The sequence below is a fragment of the Sander vitreus genome, chromosome 13 (assembly GCF_031162955.1).
Source record: "Sander vitreus isolate 19-12246 chromosome 13, sanVit1, whole genome shotgun sequence".
NCBI classification, from domain to species: domain Eukaryota; kingdom Metazoa; phylum Chordata; class Actinopteri; order Perciformes; family Percidae; genus Sander; species Sander vitreus.
The window spans coordinates 23553199-23566140 of record NC_135867.1 but is presented as its reverse complement, the minus strand read 5'-3'; the positions used below and the strand labels follow the sequence as shown (position 1 = coordinate 23566140).

Sequence of the window (12942 nt, the reverse complement as noted above, 5' to 3'; positions counted from 1 at the left end):
CATTGACTTTTCTTAATTCTTCCTCTTTATTGTGAATAAGTCAAAAGTCCCTGAGGATTTTGCTGTTAAAAAAAAAAACAAAAAAAACAAGCCGTGAATATGTCCACTTTCTGGGCTGGCCCAGAGATTAGAACTCTTCAACAGAGCACGAGTCGGCGTGCAGAGGGCAGCCGTCATATTTCTGCAGGTTGGGGTCTTCCTCTGCTGCAGATGGGTCTTCGACACAGACACAACGAACACTACTGGAGCCTGGGGAGAAGAGCTTTCGCGGGACACCTGCCCAGCCTCTTTCCACTCCACCGCTGGAGGATAACAAAAACAACAATCAGTACTGTTAATCCTGATGTATACCAATAACACCTGCTAATGTAAGACATGCTCCAATACAGGTAAGCAGTACATCACAGCATTGCATCATATGCCCTGTAGGCTTGTTAATATTTGATTAGGCCAGAACTATTTTCATACCTCTTAGTGGAGCACCAGACTCTTCCTCCCCTGGCAGCGCTCCACTCTGAGTTACAGGCTGGGAAGTGTACCATTTCTTCCTCAGACTGGGCCTTGAGTCGCTGGCCTTCTGCTAGTGATGCTTCCACTTGCAACAGGGCCTCTGTGGGCTGCCCAGTCTTGCTATAGAACCGGCTTATTAACAGACCTGAAATTCAACATAGGTGAAAGCTGTTGGTTGGTGATGAAGATGATGGATGTCAATAGATTAAACATTACACATCAGTCGTAAGCTATTCAAAATACTGCACAAGCTGTAGCTCTTCAGGATATTTCCATTTGTAGACTCGGCTTGTGGCAGATATGGAGAAACGGGAGCTTCATTAGCTCACGCTGCATACTCTGGAGTTGTCCAAACTGTTTTTTTCTGGCCTAATTGTTTAAATTATCTGACATTTTGGAAGGACCCATTCATAGCTACTGCTTTCTGGTGTTAAGACCCCTAATGTAGTAGGCTACTGATGAGCAATTTAAAATATTTGCTTAGCAAAAAACTATCCGGTCTCTCATTCACAAAACTGTCACAGAAGTAATGTTAGAATCATGTCGGCAAATACCTTTTAATAAAGCTGAACTGAACCTGATCGTACAAGATGGTGGGAAGGTACCTGCCAACTAATTTTGTTTGGTAAAAAAAAGACGTGCTATACAAAAAGTTGACATTAAAAGACTTTAGGGACAAACATCACATACCTACACTTGGGTATTCCCTCTGATAGAAGGCCAGCCAGTCATAAAGGGCCATCACCTGTAGTGGGGACAGACTGGACACATCATCTGTCAGGCCACTTTCTGTGAAGTCCCCAGTGATGAAGGCCAGTGAGGCATCTTTGCCTGAAAATGCAGACACATACAGTGGCTTGCATAAGTTTACACACCCATGCTAAAGTTGACTAAAAAGAAGAATAAAAAAAAATATCTTTTGGAAATTGATGTTAATGCCTTAATTAAAGAAATTAGGAAAAATCCAACCTTTAAGGACACCAATTTCTTTTTTTCATTTTTGTGAATGAAAAATGTAAAAAAATAAATGTTCTTCCTTAAAATACAGTGGGCATACGTATACACACACACCTATGTTAAAGGTCCTATGACATGCTGCTTTGGGATGCTTTTATATAGGCCTTAGTGGTCCCCTAATACTGTATCTGAAGTCTCCTTCCCGAAATTCAGCCTTGGTGCAGAATTACAGTCACTAGACCCAGTCCCACAATGAGCTTTCCTTAGTATGTACCATTTCTGTGTCTGTACATATTGAGGAGGAGAGAGGGGGTGTGGCCTTGACCAACTGCCACTTTGCTTGTTTGAAAGCCATGATGTCTCTCATGGGTGGGCCAAATTCTCTGGGCGGGAAAAGCAGAGAAAGGGGAGGTAACCTTGCTCCTTATGACGTCATAAGGAGCAGATTCCAGATCAGCCCATCTGAGCTTTCATTTTCTCAAAGGCAGAGCAGGATACCCAGGGCTCGGTTTACACCTATCACCATTTCTAGACACTGGGGGACCATAGGCAGGCTGGGGGAACTCATATTATATTATGTTAAAAAACCTCATAAAGTGAAATGTTCATGCCATGGGACCTTTAAATTCCCATAGAGGCAGGCAGATTTTTATGTTTAAAGGCCAGTTATTTCATGGATCCAGGATACTATGCATCCTGATAAAGTTCCCTTGGCCTTTGGAATTAAAATAGCCCCACATAATCATATACCCTTCACCATACCTAGAGATTGACATGGTTTTATTTCAGTTAGCCTAATAGCTGGTTTGATTTGCATTGAGAGACCCAATCTCTAGGTATGGTGAAGGGTATGTGATGATGTGGGGCTATTTTAATTCCAAAGGCCATCCTTTATCAGGATGCATAGTATCCTGGATCCATGAAATAACTGGCCTTTAAAAAGAAAAATCTGCCTGCCTCTATTGAAAATTGACATAGGGGTGTGTATACTTATGCCCCCTGTATTTTAAGGAAGAACATTTATTTATTTACGATAAATAAAATTAATTTACAAAAAAAAATCGTGTCCTTAAAGGTTGGATTTTTCCTCATTTTTTAATTAAGGCATTAAGATCAATTTCCAAAATATGTTTTTTTTATTCCTCTTTTTAGTCAAATTTAGCATGGGTGTATAAACTTATGCAAGCCACTGTATATAATATAGACAGTACAGTGTATGGGATACTAATGTACTATAGCTGTGTATGTGCTATCATAAGACTGTCAAAATTCCTGTTCTTGATTTAGGTTTGTTGAGGGTTTGGGGTGTTCATCAACATCAGACAATGTTTAAACACACTTAAACATTAAGAGATCTCTCTGTGATTGTTAGCTTAGATAAACACAATATGGGCTTTGTAAGAGAAGCGGCGAATCACCTGCCATAAAGTGATAAGCACCACCAGGTCCATAGTGCTTGTGCCCCTTGTGTACATCAAAAACTTGTCCCAGTATGGCCAGGTAAAGGCCCTTGCTGCCTTCCTCCCCGTCGTACACTGATAATTCACGCCTGCTCAGGAGCCGCATAGGCGGCTCCTTGTTAGATCCATATCCAAATGTAACGGCCCACTCGCGAGGAATAAACACAACTGCCAGTGCTAGAAACGCGACCAATACATAGCCGAGCATGTTGTTCATTTAAGCGTTTTGGTATGTCATTCATTTGCATCACATATCTTCCACTTTTCAAAACAGTCAACAACACAGTGACTTCCGTGTACAGGAACACCACAGCGCATGTGCAAAGTGATGACGCAAAGGACGTTTCAGGCACGCTAACGTACAGTACGTCAATGCGGTAGTAGTGAACTGCAAAGCAGAGCTCTAGCTGTAGGTTAGAGGTCTGTGTACAGACCGATACAACCGTTTCAAAACTGACGCCCAGTGGGCCGCGGAGATTTTCGGGGAGCCCCTAGGCCGGTGAAACAAACATGGGGAACGCAGAGAGCGGCTGCGGTGGAGGCAGCGGCGACGAGGAAGACATAGAAACGGAGAGCCCCGGCTTCGCGGAAGAAAGTCCGGCCTCTGCGGCCACTGCCGTCGGTGTCGGAGGCGGTGGTGGCTCCGGTTCTGGAAAAAGCGGAAGGGGATCGAATAACCTGCCCGTGCCCACCGGCGGACCACCTAGCCCCGGGGTACTCTTAGAGCAAGTGAAACTGAGAGAAGCGGCGGCTCGCATTAGCGACTCAGGTGTCGCCATTCAGGAGTCTGTCCTAGCCGGGAACGAGGGTGTCCTGGTGCGGTGGCTGGAGGACCGGTTAAACCGAGGAGAAGAGCATGTCAATGTGGAACAATTTTGTGAGATGTTGGAGAGCAGAGATGCCCCGAGAGATGAATGTGAAGAGGTATATAGAGCCACAGAAAAGCAAACGTGCCTCTCGCAAGTCACGTAAAATGTCATTAACTATATGTCATGTCTATTATTGTTGTTCTTGTCCCAGGTATGAGGATGAATGGTTGACAGCTGTTGCCGTGCACATTAATGATGAGTGATGAGTAAATATGATAGCCTAGTGAGTTCATGGGAGGGCATGATATCCTGTAATCCGTTTAGTTTTAGCAAGGGTGTGAGTAGGGTTGGGCATCGTTTGGATTTTAACGATTCCAATTCCGATTCCTTCAAATTCCTTTTGATTCCGGTTCTCGATTCTCGATTCCGATTCTTTGAGGGGTGGAGTTGAAACGGGTCACATGCTTATTTCACAAATAAGAGGAAAGTTTTATTTTGATTCAATGGTGGGTTGCAGTTTTACCGGGCTTTTGCAACGTAAAATAAAGCCACGCTAGAGCGCCGCTTACTGTGCTCCACGGCTGCAACATAACAAGCGCCTGGCTGCTACGGAAACCCAAACTTGCGTGCGTTAAATTTGGAACCCATGATCAGATTGAAACCAAATCCTCCAAACGATTCCAGTAAAGAAAGGATTCCACTGGAATCGTAACTTTTGAAACGATTGCAAGTAGGAATCGGTTCTCGATGCCCAACCCTAGGTGTGAGTCAAAGAGTCAGAAGAATGATTTTATTTTTTTTTCCTGTTGTCACCTTTGGTTGTCTGGTTTGTTGTCACTGGATTTTCAGCTTTGGCCTCTTGTAGCATAACACGCCGCTTTGTTGTTTAACCAAAGCTTGTAGATGAATGGACTGACCATTGAATGTGTACTTTAGTCTGCATTTGGCTTTGTGCAAGTAGACATGGAATGCCACTGCTATACTTTAAATACTATAGGCTACATTGGTTCAACAATCCAACCCCTGTGAGCATTTAGAGGTAGAGTTACTACCTTCCATTTTCCTGTCAAAGGAACACTTGTTTAAACAGACATAAAATCTATATAGCTTGATAACAAGCAATAGAGGTAGAACATTGTGTGTGCCCTATGAATGAAGGATACAAATTGTTGGCCCATTTGTGCTTTTAAGTTATACTTATATAGGTGTGTGTTGTGCAGCAATGGGAGTGGTTAGAAAGTGTCACATAGTGTACTGTGTTTGTTCCTGTCTCAGGCCTTTGGACAGTTTGATGCAGAGGGGGATGGGGTGGTGGATGTAGAGAGCATGCTGATTGCTCTGAAGAACTCCAATGGAGCTAATCTAAAGGGAGAGCTGAGTCACGTGATAAGACAGCTACAGGCATGTTCCCTCACTCCAGGTATGATATTTGATTTGTTTACCAGGATTGTTCATCCTGCCTTCCAGCCTTCATCCTTATTTGAATAGGTATCGTCAGTAGTTGGCAGAAGACTTAACCCTGCATATCTTTCCACCCTTTTCTTTTTCTTGTTTGTTTTTCATGCAGGTTTTGTTGACATATTCTCCAAGACCAAAGACCGGTTAGGGGCACATGCCTCTAAGATCCTTAAATTCTTACACAGGAATCGTATTCCCAGCAGTGCCATCCCTTTCCCTATTTTAGAGGGCTACAACAGTATCTGCACCATGAGGTCCAGTGTGGTCCAGGACTTCTTGGAATTCCTCTTGCAGAAGGAGAAAGGTGAACACCAGAGCTTCGGATAAATAAAGTGGCCTGCTCGTGCTGAATAAGGGGTTTAAACTGAATGTTCTCCTGTGTTTTTTGAGAATATGGTAACACTACAGTAAGACATTTAGAATTGTGTCTGTCTTCCACAGCTTTGAGAGAGTCGTCCTAATCTTTATTTGTGTCTTTTCAGATTTGGATATCCAGTACAGAGCAGAGCTGGACCGTGATCCGGATGTGGATAAAGTCAAGGTGGTCACACAGTGCTACAGCACGATAGAAGCTTCATCCAATGTTGCAGACGTTTACAAGATGACAAACGGGGAAACTGCATCTTTCTGGCAGTCGGACGGCAGTGCACGCTCACACTGGATAAGGCAAGGGGGGTGTCTTTAAACTGGCAGTCGAGGCAGCCTGATCCTTGAATGCAGTTTTTCATCCCTATGTATATGATACATTGTTAATGTGGAAACTCGTCTCTTTTCTGTGTCCAGATTGAAAATGAAACCAGATGTGGTTTTGAGACGTCTGGCCATTGCCGTGGCTTCCAATGACCACAGCTATATGCCTCAGTTGGTTTCCGTTGCTGTCGGGAAGAACCGGCGTTCCCTGCAGGAGATTAGAGATATCCGCATCCCCAGCAATGTAACAGGCTACGTAGCTCTCTTGGAGAATGCCAACATCACACACCCCTGTGAGTCACCACCTGTTCCATCTGTCTGCTTAGTTGAGTGTTTATGTATCTTGGGCTTGTGTGTTCCCTCATTAATGCTTGCAGAGGAACTGTCTTTCCCATTTCCACCCCTTCGGTGAAGTTGCTGTTTTTTATAGTTTAGTGGTTAAGTGCCTCACTTTGAATCCTCATGCAAGGTTCCATGAACCTGGGGTTGAATTCAGCTAGAATCTAGACGTCAAATCCAGGCACTGCGGACAGGGGTTACATTCAGTATTTCCATCTTCTGCTTCAGGTCTTGAAGGACCACCTGTGTAGCAAATAGGCCCCACATCCACCTTGTATCAGAAGTTGTCTTGCCAGACAGAAGCTAGGCTAAAACTCACAAACTCATTTTTTGCTAAGCGATATATGTATGAATGAGGATAACAGAAAGTGAGAATCGATTGAGCTGGGCAGCTGTGAGCAAGACTGGTCAAATATTAGCAGAGGTGTTGTATTAAATACAACATAAGATGTTTGTATTATTTGAAAGCAGTCCTGGTGTTTGCAGGTCTAACTAGAGGCTAAATCAGCCACAGCTCTGTTTTTTGTTGTGTAAATGATATGTGCTTTGTGGCTGTGAATGATTTGGTAAATCTCATGAGCAAATTGAACTTCATTGGCTGTCTTTGTGTTGATTTAACTTCTCATAGTTATTAGGACAGGCGATTTGTTTCATTCGTGTCTCCCTCAATCAACAGAGCTATTTTATGTTGTTCTCAGAGGATGAAGCAACAGGTTATGGCATTTTTGCATGCTGGATTCCATCAGTCTGCTAACTGCATTATCTCTTTACCGAAACACCAGACATCCAAATCAACATTAAGCGGTGCCTGAGCGACGGATGTGACACACGGATTCATGGCTTGAAGACGCTGGGCTATCAGATTACCAAGAGTAAAGAGGTGTCTGTTTCGGATGCTTCAGCCATCTGGTACCTGTCTCTCCTCACCTCTTTGGTCACCGCATCCATGGAGACTAACCCTGCACTGGCTCAGACTGTCCTTCAGAGCACACAGTAAGACGCACCACTCATGGTTTTGCATATGTAAAAAAAGAATGCTGGAATGTGTGTAGGTGTAGTGTTTGGTCCAGCGCTTGGGTTCTGAGCACTTTTTTGGTGTTATTTTTCTCCTAGAAAAGCCTTACGGCACATGCCACCGTTGTCCCTAACACCGTCATCCACAGAGTTCCCCAAGTTCTTCTCTTTGAACATCCTGGAGGAGGTGGATGGATTTCTCCTCAGGATAGCAGAGTAAGGACTTGCCAGGATTACGTCAGCACACTCACCCACTGAGCTCATAATGCTGCCACCCTCACAATGAAAACAGGCTAAAATCAAAGTATTGATTTAGTGGGACGATGACACACTATTTCCATTCCATTTGATGTACTGTAAATCCTTTAGTAGTGGTCAGGGTTTTTATCGACAACAGCAGCAGCAACATGACTAAAATAATCTCATCAGCTAACTGTCAAGATTATTACTGTAGACTGTGTTTATTCACACATACAGTCAACATGGTTAGAGATACATCACGGCCACTTTTGGTCTTTACTGGAGTTCTTGCAAGCATTTTGCTTGTGAGACTTTAAAAAAAAAAAACCTACAAATTAAACAAAGAAATGTTGCAGGGAAAATAGTTGGCCAAGACATTTTTTGATCCAAATGTTGTCATCATTTCGTAGATATACTGTGTTTAGGGGAGACCCCACAGTTGGCTGTGGGTCTGTTTGATCCAATCTCTTTGAGAGTGAATATAGTATAGCAATAGTATTTGCCATTAATCAGTATTAGCCCAGTCTTAAATTGTGATGTCACTGCTATATTTTAAGGTATTGAACAAACTAAGGTGATACATGCCAGTCTTAAAGCTCTGCAGGAATTCAAACTTCCAAAGCCAGAATGATTGGGGCCTTTTTCACTTTTCATTTACCAAATGAATGTCATCTGTATTGTTTTCTGAGTAATGCTTTAGCCAAGTGTAGTTATAGATTAAGTCTCTGAGTTTAATCATGCTTTATTGCTGGGTGGCAGCTTTAAAGGATAGGTTTACATTTTTTTAAAGTCATGCACGTTGAAAGGGTTATTTGTTACTGTAATTATTCCATCTGGCCATACCGGCCGCAAAGAGATCTATTTTAAGCAATTTCAATGTAACAAAATTCAGAGTCCTCATGCAAAAATGCATTCTAAAGTTTGACTAAAGCTAATATATGGCTTTAACAGTCTATGGTCGATAAATTATGCTTTGCAGCCAGCATGGACAATAGGAACAATGTGAGTGTTTTCAAATTGACTTGGAAAAAATACAAACCTATCCTTTAAGTTATGACCGTGCATGAAAATGTATTTATTTGGCCAAAATAACTCTGACACTCTGAAATAGAGACACAAATTATTATTTAATACGACTAAAAGTACCCCAAAACCAACTTGTGTTTTTATTTTTTTTTTGCTCCTGTGTAGCTGCTGTGTGAGTCCTGATGCAGAAATGACCCTCCTGGCCTTTGCTCTGGCCAGAGGCAGTGTGGCAAAAGTGCTCCAAGCCCTGTCCTGCATCAGCGAACATTTAGAGACCGAGTACAAGGCCTCCTCCCTCATCATGTCTATGGCCTCCGTTAGGCTGCGACTACTTAATCGCAATGGTAAGGTGGCCATCCCTCCTTTACTCTCACTCACACAAGGCCATTTGAAACCATAGACAGAGGAGAGAAAGTGCTTAGCCTACAAGGAGGAGATGCATTAGTAGATTATACAGTGGAACATTTCTAATGTGGTTACAAAGCTGCAGTTCAGTGTGGTGATCATTGCCTCCCAGTATAGGAATGAAATTATAACCTGTATGGGAACTGATTAACTATGATGTATGTCACAGAAAATGCACATCTATATGTCATAGTGCATTGTGTCTCATTACAGGGAAGCCCCTCCAGTTGCACCTACAAGCCTGTGATGTGAAGAGTAAAGAAGAGAAAGCAGGGCCAGAGAACATGCTCGCAGAATCCTCCACTGCAGACGGTACAATTGAGATCATCCTTATTCCATTAGAAACTACCAATAATGTTGAATTCATACTTAGGCTAAAAATCCCTTTGGCCTAAGTATAAACATGCCCTCGAGTATAACTGAAAGTTTTTGTTGCTCCAAAGGTTTTCTTACAGAAAGTGGCAGGAAGAAAGCTAGTGTGATCCTGTCGACAGAGGACCAGAGTAACTTCCAGGTCACTCAGATGAAGATCAAAGTGAGGCTCCATTTGATTTCACCACTTTATTGAAATCCTCTATCACTCCGACAGCGATAGAGGATTCCTGTACATAAAACGGAATCTCTGGTTTGTGTGATCAGGTGCGAAAAGGAGCCATTGGAGCAAAATGCGGCTTGGTGTTTGCGTACAAGGATGAAGACCCCTTTGATGCAGAGAAACATTTCAGGAGGTTCAAAAAGTACGACGCGTGGGACTACAAGGACTACAAACAATTTATTCAAGACAAGTAAGGATCCCTTTATAGCTGTCTGTTTTTTTTAGATTTTTTTTCATTCCTGATATTTTAGTTTAGTGTGCTTTTGTGTTTATCGAGTTACAAGTTACATGGTCATGGAAGGCTTGTATCATGTGGACGTGCAAACAGTTTTGTTGTCATTACTTAGAATTCCTCGTGGGGCCGACAGAAACTGATATTGATTTAACTTGTCTTTAATCTTGTCTTTAATAATCTAAAATTATGTTTAGCTGCTGCCCCCGTCCACAGCAGTACATTGCTTAGCTTCCATGTCGGTACTCTGGTCTGTTTCTTTAAACTGGGGGCGTGCCGAACGCCATCTACTGTAGCTAATACACTGACTGTGGATAAATACCTCATACAACCCCACTTCAAAACAACCCAAATATCCCTTTTAATAAGAGAAGACATCTATCATTAGCAAAAGAGTACTGGTGTTGAAGAGTACACGCGGCTAAATATATTACATGATAATACTAATAGAGTGTAGTGAGTTTGTGTGAGTTATGGAACCCCTCAGCAGTGTGGGGGTCTGCCTCAGTGGTTTGTGTGAATGGCTGACACACCATCCTGTCACCTGACCTGCAGTGTGAAGATTCCAACACAGTCAGAGGAAGAGCCGATTGGCTGGTTTGAGCTCGAGGATGACTGGAACGACGTGGAGCTCAAGCTGCAGCAGTGTCGCGTTGCAAAGGTACACACCGCATCAACCAGTTATTCCGTAACACTGTCGTGCTTCTAAAATAATGTTTTCATGATGCAGACATTTTGCTATCTGGTATCTAGGGCTTCCAAAATACAATAAAAATAGCATTGCTACACACTAAAGTATGCCAAATGAAGGCCATCGTTTTCCGTCATTATCAAGTAACCCCACCTCTTATTCCTCCATTTCCTTGTCTTCCCAGTTCCTGATGGTCAAATTCATCTGCACCAGGCAGGACTCTGCTGAGCGCCTTGGAGTGCAGTCCCTCACCTTCAGTGGCTATCTTTGCCCCGGGGCAGAGAGGCTCGGAGACCTGGACGACCTCAGCACAGAGGGAGAGAGCTTCGACTGCGACGCTGTCACTGGCCTTTGTATACTTAACAAGACACTCTTCTTCATACAACAACTTACGCGAGACATGGTAACTACTAAACACTATTACTGTAGTCTCGCATTGCCAGACCTTCCTCTACAGCGCTGCGGAGGAGGGTCTGGCTAGTCCACACAGCATTCCAGGGTGGGAGAAAAAATGTGCTCTGGTTTATTGGCATTTCTTTAAAGGGGTGGTTCAGAATTTTGGACATAGGACCTAATTTCCAAGTTAGCCAGTGTGTTATTTATCAGTGAAGACCGTTTTCAACACTTTTCATCCAGTCCTTCCAGTTGCAGAGTTCGCTGGTGCTAGGCTAGCGCAAGTCAACAGTATCTGCTAGCCTGCCATTAAAAGCAGTCTTACACACTCCACAGTACACCCGAGGCAAATAAATTATAACGCCAGACTATCGATGTAAATGTATGTGTTGATAGAATAATGTTAGAAATAAAACTAACCTTGCATCGCATTGCAATAGTTATACTTTGTTCCCTGTAGTTGGTAGCATACGCTACAGCAGCGGCGGAGTGATATTACCTAGGCTACCGAGAAAACCGGTTTCCATGACAATCACACAAGTTTATTTACCTGCTGCTGGAATTTGCATGTAAAGTTAACGGTTAGCCCAGCCAGGTATCTACCAAGAGTGTAGCTATACCTTTAGCTAAGGTCGTCACTCTCCACAATGCATTGAACTGTAACGTTATCTCCACTAACGTTGTCAGTTTCAATCTATCAGTAGCAGCTAGGCTAACGTTATGAAAGGGGCGTCAGAGAGGGGTGAGAGGAGTAGCCTAACGAAAGTTATTACATGTTCATAAGTAGCTGTTGGTGCATCTGGAAAGACGGATGGAACCGCATTCGTTGTCAGTGACTTGTGGTCCTTTAGATTGCGGGGTTTTTCAAAATTGTCTGGTCTAAAATGATCACTACACATTCGCCACTTGAGTAGAGTCTCCGCCTTGATGTCCAAGCCAGCAGCAAGAAGCCACAGTTTGTTCCTTTCTGGATCAGATACTGTTGACTTGTGCTAGCCAGCGAACTCTGCAACTGGAAGGACTGGATGAAAAGTGTTGAAAACGGTCTTCACTGATAAATAACACACTGGCTAACTTGGAAATTAGGTCCTATGTCCAAAATTCTGAACCACCCCTTTAAACCAATCGCAATCAACTCCAATCACAATGGGCGGCCGGACAGAGCCACGGTGCCTCTGCAAAATAGTCTCAGGAAGGAACTTGTTTTGGTGGAAGGTGTTGTATGTTCAAAAGTTGTTTTAGTCGTGCGACAGAAAAGTCAGATTGGATAGATAGTCTAGCTAGCTGTCTGGATTTACCCTGCAGAGATCTGAGGAGCAGTTAACCATAGTCCTCAGAAATCCACCGGAGTTTAGAACGCCAACACAAAGAAAGAGGAAGGTAACGGACATCCGGCCCAAAAGAAAGACATCTGGCGGACTTTCCGACTGCACTCAATCCCCAAAGTCCATCAATCCCTCGAAGAACGTCATGAATATAGACTATTACTGTAATCATTTAAATATCAATAATATTATTTACAATGTTAGTATAATTACTTTGAAATACCACTCTTTATAGCTGAAAACATTGCAACCTTGTCAATACATTGCGTTATGTTTTGTGTACCAGCATGTTATATTTGTAGGAAAAGTGTTTTACGGAACCACACTGCACAAGGGCCAATGGTGACAATCGCTGTGGTGGAAAAAAAAAAAAAAAGCTACCTCCAACATTTATTTTCCTTATTACTCTTTAAATTTGACCTTGCACTACACAACCCTAACTAGAGAGACTGAGAATGAGGAGAAACTCTCTTTGTGTCGGGCAACACTAAGGTTCATGAGAAATATTTTAGCATTTAACATACCACTGGACTGAGATAGACATTTGACTCTGGTCTTCCATTTCCAAGTCCAAAATACCACATTTCCTTTGGTAACCTAACATATTTCTGAATGTGTTAATTTCTTCATTGCTTTCACTTTCACTACATTCATTATTTTATTTAAAGTGGGTCAGTGTGCCCTCTTGTAGTCATTAGGAGACATTACAACATCTCCTTTTACTGTACTGCTGAACTTTTGAGGGACAGTGGGTACTTCATACTTATGTATACCATGTGTCATATTTTTTTGTGTGAT

The 12942-nt window shown here is 42.8% G+C and overlaps 2 protein-coding genes across 2 annotated transcripts in view; one reads left to right on the top strand and one right to left on the bottom strand.

Annotated features, from left to right (window-relative positions):
- Positions 1 to 2: 2 nt before the first annotated feature.
- cyb5d2 (cytochrome b5 domain containing 2) lies at positions 3 to 3235 on the bottom strand. Its single transcript, XM_078265454.1, has 4 exons — positions 2886 to 3235; positions 1201 to 1341; positions 469 to 655; positions 3 to 302 (listed from the first exon to the last, which is right to left on the bottom strand). The coding sequence occupies exons 1-4, from the start codon at positions 3142 to 3144 to the stop codon at positions 128 to 130; spliced, it is 762 nt and encodes a 253-aa protein (XP_078121580.1). The 5' UTR covers positions 3145 to 3235; the 3' UTR covers positions 3 to 127.
- A 57-nt stretch (positions 3236 to 3292) lies between these two features.
- zzef1 (zinc finger, ZZ-type with EF hand domain 1) overlaps positions 3293 to 12942 on the top strand; it is a 34566-nt gene continuing 24916 nt past the window's right edge. Inside the window, exons 1-13 of the mRNA XM_078265451.1 lie at positions 3293 to 3851; positions 5012 to 5156; positions 5304 to 5498; positions 5677 to 5860; positions 5978 to 6177; positions 7006 to 7216; positions 7337 to 7453; positions 8669 to 8847; positions 9122 to 9220; positions 9352 to 9443; positions 9548 to 9693; positions 10291 to 10396; positions 10611 to 10829. Coding sequence (XP_078121577.1) covers positions 3438 to 3851; positions 5012 to 5156; positions 5304 to 5498; positions 5677 to 5860; positions 5978 to 6177; positions 7006 to 7216; positions 7337 to 7453; positions 8669 to 8847; positions 9122 to 9220; positions 9352 to 9443; positions 9548 to 9693; positions 10291 to 10396; positions 10611 to 10829 — 2307 coding nt within the window. The 5' untranslated portion in view covers positions 3293 to 3437. The remainder of the gene's footprint in view (positions 3852 to 5011; positions 5157 to 5303; positions 5499 to 5676; positions 5861 to 5977; positions 6178 to 7005; positions 7217 to 7336; positions 7454 to 8668; positions 8848 to 9121; positions 9221 to 9351; positions 9444 to 9547; positions 9694 to 10290; positions 10397 to 10610; positions 10830 to 12942) is intronic.

What these genes read in the sequence shown, in the direction of transcription:
- cyb5d2 (XM_078265454.1), bottom strand. Translation starts at nt 3,144, where the DNA reads ATGAACAACATGCTCGGCTATGTATTGGTCGCGTTTCTAGCACTGGCA. An exon ending in TGCTTATCACTTTATGGCAG is followed by an intron (nt 1,342 to 2,885) that starts GTGATTCGCCGC and finishes CTGCATTTTCAG; the next exon opens with GCAAAGATGCCTCACTGGCC. An exon ending in GAGGGAATACCCAAGTGTAG is followed by an intron (nt 656 to 1,200) that starts GTATGTGATGTT and finishes GTTGAATTTCAG; the next exon opens with GTCTGTTAATAAGCCGGTTC.